General features: G+C 37.6%; 2 protein-coding genes across 2 annotated transcripts; both read right to left on the reverse strand.

Moving 5' to 3' along the window:
• Positions 1–9207: 9207 nt before the first annotated feature.
• On the reverse strand, positions 9208–10212 carry LOC116120868 (uncharacterized protein At1g76070-like). The gene has a single exon (XM_031406838.1). It carries the CDS (start codon positions 10049–10051, stop codon positions 9323–9325), a length of 729 nt encoding a protein of 242 aa, XP_031262698.1. The 5' UTR covers positions 10052–10212; the 3' UTR covers positions 9208–9322.
• A 766-nt stretch (positions 10213–10978) lies between these two features.
• LOC116120828 (DNA-directed RNA polymerase II subunit 1) lies at positions 10979–17551 on the reverse strand. Its single transcript, XM_031406799.1, has 11 exons — positions 17540–17551; positions 17201–17362; positions 16858–17078; positions 16627–16768; positions 16215–16550; positions 15824–16110; positions 15188–15446; positions 12003–15106; positions 11751–11822; positions 11518–11571; positions 10979–11399 (listed from the first exon to the last, which is right to left on the reverse strand). Exons 1-11 carry the CDS (start codon positions 17549–17551, stop codon positions 11264–11266), a joined length of 4785 nt encoding a protein of 1594 aa, XP_031262659.1. The 3' UTR covers positions 10979–11263.
• Positions 17552–17589: the final 38 nt, after the last annotated feature.

Below are 17589 nucleotides of genomic sequence, written 5' to 3' on the forward strand. Positions count from 1 at the left end.
TGAAACCATTTGATTACACGAACAAATAAATAATAAATTTAAAATCTATGAATTTGAATGAAATGAGATGATTTTGTAAGGTCGATGTGAGAGGAAAGGAAGAAGAAGACAAAGTGAAGCAATGAGTTTGGCTCCAGCGAAAGTGAAGAGGAAAGGAATCCATAGGTCAGATCGTCAGAACGGAATGGGCAAAGTTCTTATTATTGTTTATAATTAATTACTTTAGATTTTAATTTTTAATTTTTTTAAATTTACAAGAAACTACAGTAAATTAAGTAAAGGATTTTTTGATATTATTTTCAGACTGAGGCCAACGACATTTAATGAGAACAAAGTTATCCACAGATAACTAGATACATGCCTGAAAAAGAATAGATATCTGAAAATTCAGCACATGACAGATGTCAACACAGCATGGCAATAAAAGAATTCTTAAGAGTGGTGGCTGTGTGTGTGTAGGCGGTTGAAGGTGCCCTTTGTTTTCTTGAGAAAAGTAAATCCCAAGTCTAAGATTACTAACCAACAAAGTATATACATAAAATGAAATCGCAAAATTATGCTCTACATGGAAATCAGTAAGCGTACAAAAAGAAATGCTGAAGTTAAACAAAAGTATGTTTAAGATGTGGCAAAGAAAGCCACTTATCACTCAGAAATGAAGATTAGAAAATCACCCTGAACCTGGTTGGTAACATCGAAAGAGGACGAGGTCAGTGTGTGTCATCGAGCGGACATCACAGAGGATCAATCAACCTCCCCTCTATAAATGTGTTATCTTTCCTTGATTAACACTCGTTCCGATTTTACCGGATGCTTGCGTGTCAACAACATAACACATTTCTGATGGTGTGTAAAGATGTTACCAACCAAATCTGGACAACAACATCATCATACAAACATTTTACCCATCGTTATTCCTAAAGAAGAAACAAGTGGTTTTCTGAAACAATAGAAAACAAGCGATGACAGAAGAGAACCAAAAATTACAACAATTATTATATTCAGCCTCATGTCAATGATTTTGTGACATTTACATCAATACTCATAATGAGCTACAATCGAGTCTAACTATAACAGAGACAGCAAATTAAAATGATAAAAGAGGGATATAACATGCCTTGTTGTTTGATGCTAACCTTACTACTACTCTTACACAGCATACGTGTGCGCACACACAATTCACATGATGAATTGCTTGAAAAATCCTTTCCGTTTCTTTCACGGGTGCCACACTCCTGCCTGCATATTTCAGCCAGTGAAATGTCAATAGAACATGGAAACTACTTTTTAAGAAGACGTTTTCTCATTATTTCAGACATGTGAAGATTGTTCCCAAATTTGTTAACAAAAGTTGAAAGCCTAATATTACATCAATCACATTTCCACAAATATTCTGACAAAATGTTGGTTTCATACTCACCCGTTTGACTCCGACTTGTCATAGGTCTTATCATCCCGATCAACAACGAACTCTCACACCTTCCTCCATTTATAATACTTGAGCAGTCACCGAGTGTCATCACCACGCCGCTGCAACGCGGCCGAGTGGGCTCTTCTAATAAGCTTTAACTTCTCAAACACAGAGACCAAGCCTACAATGTTACACCAAATGGTGTAGACCTCTGAATGGCATGACAAATGTCCTCCCGAGCAGCGCTGGCCTGCTTATATAACCTGCCTTCTCCACATAGTTTAATGTGAGGCAAGACCCCCCTTTCACGTGAGCGTCTTGGTACAGCGTCACTTGTTTCCCTTTCGTACCGGAAAATACGTGTTTTCGAACTCCTTCCGCTCAGGAGTTACCGGCAATGCCGTAGAGCGGTACAATGGATTTTTTTTCACACGGCGTGAATTTCATCTCCATTAGCAAGGCTGTGTCCGGCTTATAGCGTCTAACCGTTGTAGCCCGCTTGATTGGGAACCATCCGAGATGTGGCTCACAAGAGCAAGAAAACAATAGCACTAGAACTACTTGCACATGAAGGACGTTTGAAAGTATAATCCTATACAGTTGATTTTGAGCTAAATAGAATGCATGGTCTAGTATCAAACAATATTATAATGATTTTTTTATAAATGTTGTTGATGTAGTGATACTTTGCTAGAAATGCATCAACATTGCAGATTCAGTTGGAATTGTTTTTGAAGCCTGTTGAAGATAGTTTACTGCAGTGGTCCAACGTGCATGGCTGTAGTTTTTAGTGTATTGTAGTTGAATGGCTTAAGTATAATTAAGTCAGTATTATGGTGTGTATTGTGTAAGAAATATTAGTTGTTAAGTTTTTAAATTTGAATTTGTAATGTTAGTTGTTGAATCAACAGAGAGTTGTTAAGCTAATGTTTATATTGATCAACTTCAATGAAAACCATAGACTTTTACATATATGCTTTGAGTTCTCTTTATCTTTCTTTTGTATTCTCCGGCCAAGAACTATCGAATGGTATCAGAGTCACTCACAAAAATTTGAAGTTTCTTTCATTCAACCATTAACCACAACTCAAGAACACCTTCCTTTTTTCAGCAAAAAACTAGCTTGCATTAGCTCATTTTTCTCTCTATGACAGACATAAAAAAACAGAGACATGGCAACTCAATCTGTTGTGATGGCACCACCGATGTTCAATGGGGAACACTATCATATATGGGCTGTTAAAATAAAGGCCCTCCTCCGGGGTTAAGGGCTATGGCAGTATGTGGAAGAGAATAGACAGACATCACCTTTGGGACCAAATCCTACTTTGAATCAGATCAGAATACATGAAGAGGAAGCTACCAAACACCTAGAGCTTTCTCTCACATTCATGGAATAGTGACTGACCTTGTATTTACAAGGATCATGGCATATGAGACTCCAAAGGAAGCATGGAACAAGCTGAGAGAAGAGTAAATGGGCGAAACCACAACAAGAAATATGCAGGTGCTTAATCTAAGGAGAGAATTTGAGATGTAGAGGATGCAGGAATCAGAAAAAGTTAAGGATTATGTTGATAGATTAATGAGTGTTGTCAACAAAATAAGGTTGATGGGAGTGGAGTTGACAGATAAAAAAGTGGTGGAAAAGGTTTTGGTGAGCTTGCCGAAGAGATTTGAGTCCAAAATCTCCTCTCTTGAGGACTCCAAGGACATGACTCAGATCACTTTGACTGAGCTTGTTCATGCTCTCCAAGCTCAAGAACAAAGAAACTCATGAGATAAGAAGACACAAGTGAGGGAGCAATGATAGCAAACCAAAAAGGCAAACCTGCACAAGGACAAAACAGGAGCTATGCTGGGGATAAAAAGGGGAAAGAAAAGAGTATCAATCAGTGGGAGAAGTCAGGTGGAGTGAAGGAGTTTCCAGGTTGCACTCACTGTAAAAAGAAGGGACATTCGGAGAGGAGGTGTTGGTTCATACCAGGGATACAATGCAGGAGTTGCAAACAATTTGGACACATAGAGAAGGTTTGTAAGAATAAGGGAAACAATTTGGGCATATAATATCAAACAATATTACAATGATTTTTTATAAATGTGAATATTTATTTTCAGACTGAGGCCAACGACATTTAATGAGAACAAAGTTAATCTTCACAGATAACTAGATACATGCCTGAAAAAGAAGTAGATATTATCTGAAAATTCAGCACATGACCATGATTCAAACAGCAATTTACTAAAATGAAAAATAGGGATATAAAACATGCCTGTTGTTTGATAATGTTACGCTTGCTACCAGCATAACGTGGTGCTAGCACACAATTCACAGATGAATTCCTGAAAAACCTCTTCGTTTCTTTACCGTGAGTTGCCATCAATCCTGCCTGCACATTTCAGCCAGTGAAATGTATAACCAATAGAACATGGAAACTACTTTTTAAAGAAGACTGTTTTCTCATTATTTCAGAACATGTAAAATTAGTTCCCAAATTTTGTTAACAAAAGTTGAAAGCCTAATATTAGCATCTTCAGCATTTCCACAAAATAAGCTGAATATTAGTGAAGACGACAAAGAAGCTTTAATTTACGGGCTACACCTACTGTAATTCACATGACCCCAGCAACTAAACTCAATTATATAGATGAATCATGATGGTGGTTGGAATATCTTCACTGTAAGGTAATAACCAAACAGTAATTTCATGGACGTTACAGTATAGTTTGGCTCAATAGCACAAAGGTTAGGTGGAATCAATGCATTTTTAAGCATAATTTTCACACTGTAGAGAAAGACTTGGAGCAATTATGAAGCTGACATGGGCTCTCAAAATATTATTCATGAACGTTCCAATCCCCAAAGGCAGAAAGCAGAAGCCATGGAGTTGTTTTTTTTTTACTTAAGGGTGTCTGAGCCTTAATTATGCCTCTCTTTTACTAATCAGACAAACCAAGGTTGATTATTAAATTTGAAACTTGAGACTGAGAGGGTCCACGGCACCAGATAATTAGTGAAGCTTACTCTAGATTAGGAATAGGAAAGGGTCAATTAAAGAGGGATATGGGGAATAATATGATATATATATTTTATATGATGGCTGCCTCGTTAACCGAGATATAATTGTTGTGTCTTCTGCCATGGTGGGATCAGAAAAATAAAATATGTATGGAAGTGGAACCACCACTATTGAAAGAGATAGGTACTCTTCTTTTCCCACCAATCAAACCCCCTTTTACGAAAATTCCGAATGCTAAATTAATTGCAATCACTTCCCCAAAACTTCTTTTATAAATTCTAAGGGAAAATTGTGTGAAGTTAATATATCTAATGATCGAGTAATTTAATAGAAACTCTTAAATATATTATTTAAGAGATTTTAAGTTTAAGCCTTTCTTTAGTTATTAATAAAAGTAATTACTAAATTTTTTACTCAATTGGTAGTTTCAGAATCCTGATTGATTAGTTGAGATAAGTATAAATTGATGTTAACACTCCAGTTATAAAATAAAATAAAATAAATTCTTTGAACTGTGAAGATTTAGGTGACCTAATCCGAGGAACCTGCCCAGCACCTAATAAATGCTTCATTAATTTGCTTTAATTTGAAGATATAGATACGGTTTTACTGATTCAGAATATATAACCTAAATGGCTTTTGGTTTTGTGGTGTGCATGAGCTCCAAGAACACCTCATCTCAACAGGGGAGCACTAAGCTTTAGTAAAGACGACAAAGAAGCTTTAATTTACGGGCCACACCTACTGTAATTCACATGACTGATGACCAAAGTGCCAAACCAAAACCGCCCTACAAGATTAGCAAAATATACGGACCAATAAAAATTCAAAGTCCATTATATTGTGGGTCGTGCCACGCCAGGACCCCTAAAAATTCGTGTTCTGCCGACCTATCAAATTTGAAGACCCATAGCATGATCCACTATATATCATGTCATGCCTTGGGCCGTGCTGTAGGCTGGCTTGCATGTTTTATAAAAATATTTAATATTTATAAATTTTGATTTATTATTAATAATTATTATAAAAATATTTTATATATTATATTTAGTAACATTTTGTATTTATATTAATTAAAAAAATATATAACCAATACGAAATATAATAAAATAATAAAAAATTGAACTATTAATTGAATTTCAACACTTTTTATTATTTAAAAGTTATAATTTATAATTACAAATACAAAATTAAAAATTAAAAATTAGGATTAATAATTATTATACATCTTCAAATATATCTTAGTTGCAAATATGGATTTGTATTTTCTTTTTTTTTGTTACGATTTCTATTTTCATTGAACATGTTATTCATTCTCTTGGAAAGGTAACACCTTTGATTTCATTATGGAATGTGAGCATTGATGATCCTGATCCTNCCCCCCATCTGGCACTTGTAAACAAAAATAAAATTACAAATTATAGATTCAAAATTATAAAGTCCATTACTTTGTAAAGGTAGATTCTCAAAAGTCAAACCAACTTATTTTAAATGTTATGAAATATAAATATGAATATATTCATATTACTTTTTCTACAAAAGTTTTTATTAACTCCCTAATATTTAATTTTATTTTATATTAGTCTCAGTTCCTGGTTCCTGGTTTTGGTTCAAAAAATTTGGAATCGGAACCTACCCATTGACGATTGGTTCTGAGTAGGAATCGGAACCGGAACCGGAACCAAACCCAGGATACCCGTCGGTTCCGGTTCCAACCGGTTCTTTTGAACACCCCTAATATTAATACCTAAAATACACTTCACTTTTTTAGCCGGTGTTCAATGAGTTACCAAGAGCTAAGGTAAGAGGGTTTTTATAGAGTAAAGGTCGGTAGATTGAATGGTGGTGATTGATTGAATATTTGCCGTCAGAATCAACCGAAAATCATCTAAAAACATGAAACCTTAGTTTTATGGTGGTCAGCAATTAGCAAGAAATCAGGTGTCCTAGTGAAACAGATTTTGTAAAGAGGAAACTAGAGGTTCAAATGATAGTGATGGATAGAATTTTTGTTATCGGAATCAGCTTTGAGTAATAAAGGAATATTAATTTTGGGTGGAAAAGTGCCATTAAGGAAAACCTTGGGTGGGAAAATGTTATTTACTCTAATAAATTATGGAAAATGTCGGGCACGTGATCAGTCGTATCCCATTTATGCATAACTGTTGCAGTAATTTCTTTTTTGGTGTATAAAATTTAATGTACGTATAAACTAATTTCTTTTTTGGTGTATAAAATTTAAAATTTAAAAGGAAATTAAATTACTCGGGAAATGGCGTATCACATTAGAGGGAAAAAAAAAAACGATTCAAAGATGGGAATTTCGCAGCTACCATATTTATCTTCTCTGAAACGATGGATCATTAAGGCCCACAGCTTCAGCAAATTTCTTTTGTGATTGGTAATTTGTCACGTCTGGCGGGCTGGGCAGGGCTGGACCCTTTGAAAATGTCCACTGCCATATGCTGTCATTTGAGTCCTTAGATATTAAAAACTTACCAATCACGTCCCCTGAGGATGTGGAAAAAATGGGTCTGGCTGGCCCGGGTTCTGATAGGCCCAGCAGAGGCCCGGGTATATTAATGAGGATTACAGAGCCTTGGAAAATGACTGATAACTGCCTGAAACACATGTAATAACCTATTATTTCAAGGGAGAACGACTTATACATACCCAAGATTTATCGTAACGACAAGTTGATACCCAAAAGGTTTTGAAATGATAAATAGGTACTTTCCGTCATGTTCTGTTAGTGATTTCTGTTTATTACTGTTTATTAATAGTGAAAAGACTAAAATACCCTTAAAAGTTTGAATTTTAGTTTTTTATAAATTTAAAAATTTCAAAAAACCCCCTAAGTTTACAAATTTCACTAAATACCCCAATATATAAAAGTTTTATAAAATAACAAAAACACCCCCCACCGGCAAGTGCCAGTTCCGGCCACCACCCCGAATCTGGCCGGAAAGTTGCGTTACGACACAGACCCGTCGGATCTGTGTCGTAACGCGTCGATCTGGCCTTTTCCGGCCAGATCTGGCAGTAGATCTGGCCTTTTCCGGCCAGATCAGCCACGGATCTGGCCGAAAAGGCCAATCTGGCTGCTGTTTCGACGGCCAGATCTGGCCTGAAAGGCCACATCGGCACTTTACGACACAGATCCATGGGATCTGTGTCGTAATGCGTTTTCCGCCAGATTCCGGCGTGGTGGCCGGAATCTGGCATTGGGGTGGTGGGGGTGTTTTTGTCATTTAACAAACTTTTTATTATGGGGTGTTTAATTAAATTAGCAAACCTAGGGGTTTTTTAGAAATTTTTAATTTATAAAAAACAAAATTGAAACTTTGAAGGGCATTTTAGTCTTTTCACTATTAATAAACAAAAATCACTAACCGAATATGACGGAAGGTACCTATTTGTCTTTCAAAACCTTTTAGGTACCAACTTGTCATTACATATAACTTTGGGTATGTACAAGTCGTTCGCCCTTTTTCAACCAAACATAGGTAGGCGGGCCCAGCCTAACCTGGGTAAGCCCGACCCGGGCTTTTACCCGAGCCGATGTTTTACATGTTTACAAATTACAATTAGTTTACATCTTGTAGTTGGAGCAATTTAAAAAACAATTGAATTTTGTAATGATTTATCTCAATAATGAATCTATTTGAAATAATATAAAGGGTAAAATCGAAATTCACAAAAACAACTAATGTCTTTCGTTAATCGATTATTATTCTTACAAGGGCGGTTATTTCAGTAGTTCAAAACCTATGTGGGGGGGGGGGGGGACGGAGATTGATTTTAATAGGTAGGGGTCTAAAGTTCTTTCTCAACTTGAGGGCCTTTTCGTTTTTTCCCCGAAACTTGATTACTGGCCAACTAGAAAACATGAGTTGACACCACAATTAAAGTTAAAGATAATGCAAAAGATTAATTAAGAAAAAATCAAAAGTTAACAGTGGGCTTAAGTGTCAACTTTCAACCTTATTAATTTTCAAAGTTTAATTATTCTCTTCTTAGTTCTTATATCAAATATAATAATAATTATACATTTGATTGGATTTTTTTTTTTTTTAAAGGAAAAAGATATGAATATCCACGTGTCAAGTGTTTTTTATTCCACATGTCATATTCAGCCTATATTTGACTTGGATTAAATTAAATTCCAAATCCCTAAAAATTTTGGTTAAGTCTGGTATGAATAAACACATGTAACATCATTTGATCGTTACCTAGCAATTTTTTTTTCCTTTTTGTGAGGATCCCACCAAGTATATTTTATTTTTAAGAGGTAATACACTATATCATAATCATTTCATCAAACTGGCATGAACTAGGGGTGTTCAAAACCGGTTAACCGATTTTGTGAATCGAACAATTTTTTCGGCTTAAGAATTTTCCTGAATCAAAACCGAACCGATTAAGGGGAAAACCTGTTTTAATTTAATATTTTATATATTTGTAATAAACCGGTTTCGGTTAATTAGTTTCCATATTCTCCTAAACTGATAATCAAACCAAAAATTCGGTTTTTTATTTTCTTTAAACGAAACTAAACCGGTTTTTCGGATAACCAAAAATTTAGTTCGGCTCGGTTTCTATATTTTTTTTAAACACCCCTAGCCTGAACACCTCGATTAAAAAAGAATAAAAAACCTAGAAGGTTTGAGTAGTTGAGGTACACACATAAACTTTGATTCAATAATTGAGCACATTATTGTTCATCTCAAAACTTAAACAAAATCATTTCTTGATTGAATAAATTGTACATGAACGTTGAAGGATAATAATGTGACAAAATAAAATAAAATAAAATGAGGAGAATCTGGGAAGGAATAGTATATTCTTATTCTTGGATGGAATTGGGAATAAGCAATCCTTTGCTTAAAGTTTACACTTGCAGATGAATAGGAGAAGCTTTGTTTCTTCTCTTCCACAAGTTAACTTCTTTCCTTGGCTCAATGGAAACTTCTTCTCCACGTTCAACAATGGCTTCTTCTTTTTCTTTTTCACAAGCTGTCCAATCAAAATTATTTAACATTCCGCGACTGCTTGAAAACTGCTTCATTTGACCCAAAGAAGGAACCCTTTCAACAACTTTATCGCTTTGTTTTGTTCCATTGAAAGATTTTCTGTTTGCAAAGGGCTTCTTTTTCATCTCTTTTGGAGATGAATTTCGTGGGCTTTCTTGCAAAACAACAACTGGCTGAGTTTTTGACATATTTTTCTTCTTCTTGTTCTTAACTTGGCCCATGCATGAAACTTTTGGTGAGGTTGGTTCTTGTGCCACAAAGCTCTCAGTTTTGGGTTTCCTTCTCATCTCCTTGGGAATCATGGAGATGGTTGGAGCTGTAAAGCCTTTTCTAGCAACTGGGCTGGATGGTGGGCTCAATTGGAAGGTGACTGGAGATGCAGCTTTTGGTAGACATGAAAGGATCTTGCTTCTGAAATTTGATAGCTTCTCCATTCTCCAAATTTTGATGAAGATCTTAGAACTGGTGATTCTAACAAGTGATTTGTATTTGTAGTAAGCAAAGCAAATGAAAGAGTCAAAAGGTTTAAGCAGACAGAAAAGAGAGAACTGGATCAATGGAAAGTACCTAAAGAAAGAATCATTCATAGCCGGCTACAATTTAATATACATTTGCTGAGTAATCAATTGTAATTTTTTAAAGGTCGGCGTCCAATCCTGGTCTCTAGCCATTTTATAGATTTTTGGTACAAAATCCAGAGCCAGATTGAAAGTCAAATGAAAAACTGATTTATAGCATCAAAATTTCCTTCGGGGTTTGTTGCAAAAACTATGTTTTAAAACCTGACCTAGCTTGATGTGACCGGTTTAACCAGACCTAGGAGCTTCACTGGATTAGATTAACATTTTCCCTATTTATCCAAAATCTTAAAATTTGAGATGATGATCAGCGAATAATTGAAGGCCAAAATATTCAGGTTTTTAAAGAAAAAGTGCTAATGAGTGCAATGGTGATAACGGAGTTGATTTCAGATGAGTGAATCTATCAAAAATTGAACAAAATTGGTCATAACAACAGCCAGCTTTTGCTGACAATTGGCGAGGCTAATGAGAGTGTGGTAAGATGGGTTTTAGTCGGAAGGAAGAGAGGAATATTTTCAGAGTGACGAGAAAGGTTATTGACACCGACATCGGTGAGATCTAGACAAAATCGAATTAGATCTTAGATAGATTTTCTAGGAAATAAGCTCAAGGAACGATTGAGATTGCATATGGGGTGTCACTACCGCCAATCAGTCGTCGACCGATTTGTATTTTATGTGTTTGCTAAATCTTAAACCTATAAGGACTTAACGATAATTTTCAGAGGTATATTTACTTAATTTTAAAAGTTTTGTCACCAGGTTTGACCCAATCAACCTGAAACTCGCCAACTTTACTGGGTTTCACCCCAGGTTGGTTATTAAAAAATTGGTATAAACTAGAGAATTGTAATTGCAAGAATTGTGAGTGCAACGAATGTCCATACTTTAAAAAATTGTACAAATAGAAATGGGTCAACCTAGTCGGTAAAGATTTACACCAGAGGTAAAACCCAGTCTGCAGCAAATTTGTTTAAACAAAAAGAAACAAAGTGCAAGTTTATACAGGTTGGAAGTGTTTCTCGATCACTCTAAGTCTTAGTTTGTAACGTGAATATCCCTTGTTTCTCAGTAAAGCACTAGTGATACAGTAATAATACAAGATAATAACGAGCCACTAAATACTATGACGTCCGAGAATGATGGTGATATATCAATTTCTGGATAATTGCCCAGATCTCTACCTCGATGATAAACAAAGATTTAGCGAGTGCTTTGGTCATCTCTTGCTTCGGTCATTTTTCGTACTCTTATCATCCTTGGTGCTCTTGTCATCCCTGTTTGTCTGTGGGGTGTACTGACTAGTAGATGATGGAGAGTAGCCTGGCGCACTAGGTGAGTATCCGGCACTCGGACTGCCCGGAAAAATATAAAAGAAGAAATTGTAAGAACCAAATTTGTAAACTTTCAGTTTAAATTACAATTACAGAAAGTGTTACTTCAAGAACTTAGATAGGAGAGTCTGCTTATTACCTGTACTGTGGAGAACTCGGGCTATAGTCAGGGCTAACCCCAGAATTATATGGACTGTAAAGCGAAAAACAACAGAAACATAGAACTTTAAGCTTTCAAAGCAACTGAAACAACGCAAATCAACACTCCTCTAACTAAAAAACAATATCACATTAATTTTCCTAGCCACATACAGAGACAACATAAAAGATGCTTTTGAAACCTGTTAAACACAATAATCTAGAGCATGTTACCTGCTAGGACTAAATGACGGGCTTGAAGGAGAATAAGATGGAGACGTAGGTGAATATGATGAAGATGTTGGGCTGCATCAAAACACAGGATCAAGGTTTAACAAGAACAACAACAACAATAATGACCAAAATACTGTAAGGCAGCCAAATAACAGCTGGTAAAGTATATGAAAATCAGAAACTAAGTCAATCAAGCAGATATGACATCTCTAAGAAACTTTAAGATTCAGCACATATTGCATTTTGACATACCTGTAATTTGGAGATGTAGGACTGTAAGGACTGGCAGGTGACAATCTAGGGCTGCTTGGTGAATAAGCCAGTGATGGACTGTATTTGGCAGACTGAGGACCGTAACTTGGTGAAGTAGGGCTATAGGTTGGTGAGGTTGGGCTATAACTTGGAGAAGTTGGGCTATACCCAGGAGAGGTGGGGCTATATGCTGGTGAAGTGGGGCTGTATGATGGAGATGTGGGGCTGTAAGAGGGTGATGTTGGGCTGTAGGAAGGTGATGTTGGGCTGTAAGAAGGAGATGTTGGGCTGTAAGACGGCGAAGTTGGACTGTATGCAGGTGAGGTAGGACTGTATGCAGGTGAGGTGGGGCTGTACACCGGAGACGTAGGACTATAACTAGGTGAAGTTGGACTGTAACTTGGAGAGGTTGGGCTGTAACTTGGAGAGGTGGGGCTGTAGCTTGGAGAGGTAGGGCTGTAACTTGGAGAGGTGGGGCTGTAACTAGGCGATGTAGGAGAGTAAGATGGACTAGTAGGTGAATAGGCAGGACTTGTTGGGCTATAACCTGGAGAACTGGGACTATAGGTTGGTGAAGTGGGGCTATATCCAGGTGAAGTGGGGCTATATCCAGGTGATGTGGGGCTATATCCAGGCGAGGTGGGACTATATCCAGGGGACGATGGACTGTATCCAGGGGATGATGGACTATAGCCCGGAGAAGAAGTAGGTGAGAAGGCCATTCCGCCAACATAAGGAGAAAACTGAGCATCTGTAACAGGTGACAGACGGAGATTCGGGCTCAACAAGTAACTTGGAGACATCATGCCGTCGTGATAAGGAGTTCCGGAAATGGGAGAACGAGCAGGTGTCATGCCAAACTCCAGACCTTCCATATAACTTGGCAGCTGAAGTTCAATGGCATTCTTAAGCATCTCATCATTGAGATACAAGGAACAGTCTCCTGTCCCAATTGGTGCAAGCTGGCCAAGCATTATATTCTCAGTGACACCCCTCAAATAATCCGATTCAGCATACACTGCAGCATCAAGAAGAATGTCCACAGTTTCTTCAAATGAGCATCTCATCATTGGCCCAGTATCATTTCGATTGATTCCATGACGAGTGATGGCCATCAAGTGGCCGCGATAGGTCATGGTATCGCACAGGATAGCCAAATGCCGATAATTCACATAAGATCCATCAAAGGATATAACCACGCGCAATTCATCCAGCAGTGCCCGACGAACTGCCTCAATCCCAAGAACTTCAATAATTTCAATTAAGTGATTGCTAGTTGTTCTCCTTGCATCAACATCTTCATGACACATAACAGCTAAAAGATTAACACCTTCTGTATCCAGCATCCACTCGTCCTCCGACTTAAATCCTTGATTCTCATCGAACTTGTTTGATTTACCCTTTTTAATAAATACTTTGTTGATATCTGGAATGCCTCGTAAAGCCATTTCTGTTAGCATGTTACTCTCAATCTTCTTCAGGAAAACATCATCTTCCGCTGATTCATCATTAAGCTCACCCTTCGGGGCTTCGTCATTCATGATACGAATACGCAGGATAAGTTTCTCAGCATTGTCATCATTAAATATACAAGTCAAATCATCATCAAACTCAAGATTGATCTTTTCAGCAATGGCAGCCATGCTTAACTTCTTATCAACCATCATTTCACGATTCAACTGGATACGAAGCAACCAAGGAGATATTTTTTCAGGCGCAACCTCCTCATCTGGCATCTCATAATAAGACTTGACAAATTCAACGTCCTCATCAATTATTGTGCTCATCGGGTCTGGATCATACCATACTTCTGTAGCTGCAGTAACACTACGAAGTGTGGTGTATTCCAATGCACATTGAACATTCTTGGCCCTTTCCTTTGTTGAGTTAACTCCAGGTTTCAGATAAACTGAAAGAGAAGGTGTTTTAATTTTCTTAGCCACATTGATAATCTCCCTCAACCTAGGAACACCAAGAGTGACATTCTTTGCACTCACACCAGCATAGTGGAATGTATTAAGAGTCATCTGAGTGGCAGGTTCACCAATGGACTGTGCAGCAACACAACCAATCATTTCCCCAGGTGCCACAAGTGACTGCAAGAATCGTGACTCTATCTCACCGATAACCCATTCAAATGCTTCACGAGTAAGCCTGTGCTCCTGCAACACTCTTTTACTGGCAAAAGTGCTGCGCAGCAAAATATTGAAGAATAGGGTGGCATTCTTTTGGGCTTCCACGCTCAATGGATCGTCACCAGGGACAACCTTCAGCCGTTCCTGGAGCTTATCAATAGCTTCCACCACTTCCATTGGGTGCATATCAGAGGGCCTTCGTGGATCAACTTTAAAAGTCTTTTGTGCATTCCAGATAAGTCTCTTAAGGTTAACAGGCATAGGCCAAGAACTATCACCTGAGGTTGCAATCTCTGTAGCAAGTTGGAATCTATCTGCTTCAAGCTTCTGAACTTCAGCATCAAAAACATCTTGTAATTCTTTGATTGATTTCAAATCGTCAATAAATTCTTGCAACAGATAATTTGGGTTCCAGTTCTCCTGATCCATCTCAAATCTGAAAGTCTTATGAAACTCTGATTTCTTCATTTTCAAAGAATCCAGTGTCTGCGTTTCTATCCAGACAGCATCCATACCATCTTCCCCATAGAGAAATTGGATTACATCACCCAATGAGTTCCTAACAGTGCCATCATATTTAACCATTATGTCTTCCATAGCCTTCACCAGACGCCTCTGGATGTACCCAGTCTCAGAAGTCTTAACTGCAGTATCTATAAGACCTTCCCTACCACCCATTGCATGGAAAAAGAACTCTTGTGGGGTCAATCCACGCAGGTATGAGTTCTCCACAAACCCTCGACTTTCTGGCCCGTAGTCATCTTTGGTGAAATGAGGCAATGTCCGATCTATGAACCCAAAGGGGATACGCTTACCCTCCACGTTCTGCTGCCCCACACAAGCAGTCATCTGTGATATATTGATGAAACTTCCTTTGGATCCAGCTGTCACCATTGCCTTAAGATTATTGCTCTCAGATAAACTCTTCTGCGCGCTACTTCCAGCATCATCACGAGCCTTATTCAATACCTGAAGATTACACAGAAATTAGTAATAACTGAAAATATCCAAAGCAGAAGCAAATTATTAGAAATAGTTCCACTTAGGCACCTGGTTCACTTTGTTTTCAAATGACTCCATCATAGTTCGTCCAGGTTCAGGCTCTAAACTTTTCTCTTGTGATTTCCTGATTAGAGTTTTCACTTCATCTTTTGCTTTCGAAATAGTATCATTAATTGTTTCCATTGTTCCCGCATCGGCAATTGTATCCCCAATTCCAATGCTAAAACCATTCTGCAAAAGCCAGTAATTAACAAGCCACTGTGTATGCCCCAAAAATTTGCGAGCTGCATCTGGACCAACCTCCTCCCTGTATGCATGAAAATTTTCAAGAATACGAAAAAGTAGTATTTGCAAGAACAATTTCTTAAAGCATAAACAGCATAGCAGTCCCAGTTTCACTCCTAGCATTTGTCATACTCTAGATAGGAATTAAATTGTTCTACTCAAAATTATAGCTGTCAGTCATTCCCAAAGATATTCAGCTTTCCTCTTTCCCTATCTAGGGATTTGAGCTTTATATTTCTCTAATCAAATATATTGTGCTTTCTTCAGGACAAAGAAAGATGAATATTTTGGGAGGACTCAATATGTTGACTATGCAAGATTTTTTATTCATCATACTTTGGCTATAGTTCAGCAATGCTTAAAAATACCTAAGTCCTTGCTCATACCCAAAGAACCTACCAAATAACATGAATAAGACTTCCAGTTGATGTGCCAAGTGTCTTCTTGCAAAGGGTTCCAGTAAGGAGCTCCCCTTTTTCTATACGGACTTGGGTATCCCCTATAGTAAGTAAGCCTTTGTCAAGATCCGAGTGCCAGGCAGCAGTTCTCATCAGATTTATCTGCTTAGGGATAATGAGATTAAAAACTTGTTTTCCAGTCCAAAGAGGCCGTGGTTTCAAAATGGCTGGTTGAGGAATTTTGCCATCAAAATCTTCCCACCACATCAAGATGTTCATGAATACATCCTGCAAAAACAAAGAGAAAATTAGAATCGCATATTGTCCCCAAGAAATAAAAATATTTAAGTACCCAAAGGGAGTGAGAACAGAATAGTAGTTGCCAATATCACCTTCTCTATGAAGGTGTCCCTTTTTGTGATTTTACGACATCCTAAAAGTGTATCCTGGACAATGCCCATTACAGGCCGATTCGATTGAGGGGACACAATGCATTTAGGCACCATCATTAACTCCAAAACTTCCGCTCTAGTTTCAAATGATTGAGGAACATGCATATTCATTTCATCACCATCAAAATCAGCATTGTACGGTGAAGTGACAGACAAATTTAGGCGGAAAGTTGAGTATGGCATAATCTTGATTCTATGTCCCATGATAGACATTTTGTGAAGACTAGGTTGACGATTAAAAAGAACAAAGTCTCCATCGTTGAGATGCCGCTCCACCTGCAATCACAATAGCAACAGTTAGTGCTTGTTAAGGAAACCCTGTAACTATTTCAAAACTGGACAAGGAAAGTGCCTTGTAACCAAGTTCCAAGTGGTGATCGCTACTTTTCTTCAAGTATCTAAGATCAAGCCTTTGACCATCATCCCTTATGATATATTTAGCACCAGTTTTGCCAGGTGGAGGATGTGGCCCATATTCGACAAGCTCTTTTAACCTGTTTTGTAAATGAAAAAAGGCTCCAATGACAACAGATAGCAGAAAGACTAGCAAGGATAAAAATTAAAAGCGTGAAAAGGTTTAAACCTTTCAATGTTATACGGGGTCACTGTTTCTGGATAAGTGAGATTTAATGCAATACTCCATGGTACTCCCAGTTGATCAATGTTGATGGTTGGATCTGGTGTTATAACTGTTCGAGCTGAGAAATCCACTCGCTTACCCATCAAGTTACCCCTGATCCGTCCTTCCTTTGCCTTAAGTCTACTACATATTGATTTAATAGGTCTACCTGATCTCTGTGTAGCCTGAATAAAAGAAGATACCTCCACAATGAATTTAACAACATGTACGAAGATGTTACATATACATGTTTAAACATATATCTTCTGAGTATCCTGTGTATGCTTCTGTGCATAAGAAACCATACCCTTGGCTGCCCAGGCAATTCATTGTCAAAATATGTGGCTATGTGGAACTGTAGCAATTGTGCGAATTCCGATATGATATGCGCAGGTGCCCCATTCCTTTCCTGTTTCCTCAAGTTCTCATTGTGCCGAATAATCATTGCCAATTGATGAGTTAAATCGTCCTGGGTTCAGCAATAACATGTTATAAGAATTCATATAAATGATCCTTCGTGTTCACTTTAAATATACTAGAACAGCACCATTTCTCCTGATCCTCTCAATCTGAAGTCTTATGAAACTCTGATTTCTTCATTTTCAAAGATCCAGTGTCTGCGTTTCTATCCAGACAGCATCCATACCATCTTCCCCATAGAGAAATTGGATTACATCACCCAATGAGTTCCTAACA

Source organism: Pistacia vera, unplaced genomic scaffold (assembly GCF_008641045.1).
Source record: "Pistacia vera cultivar Batoury unplaced genomic scaffold, PisVer_v2 Contig949, whole genome shotgun sequence".
Taxonomy (NCBI): Eukaryota; Viridiplantae; Streptophyta; class Magnoliopsida; order Sapindales; family Anacardiaceae; genus Pistacia; species Pistacia vera.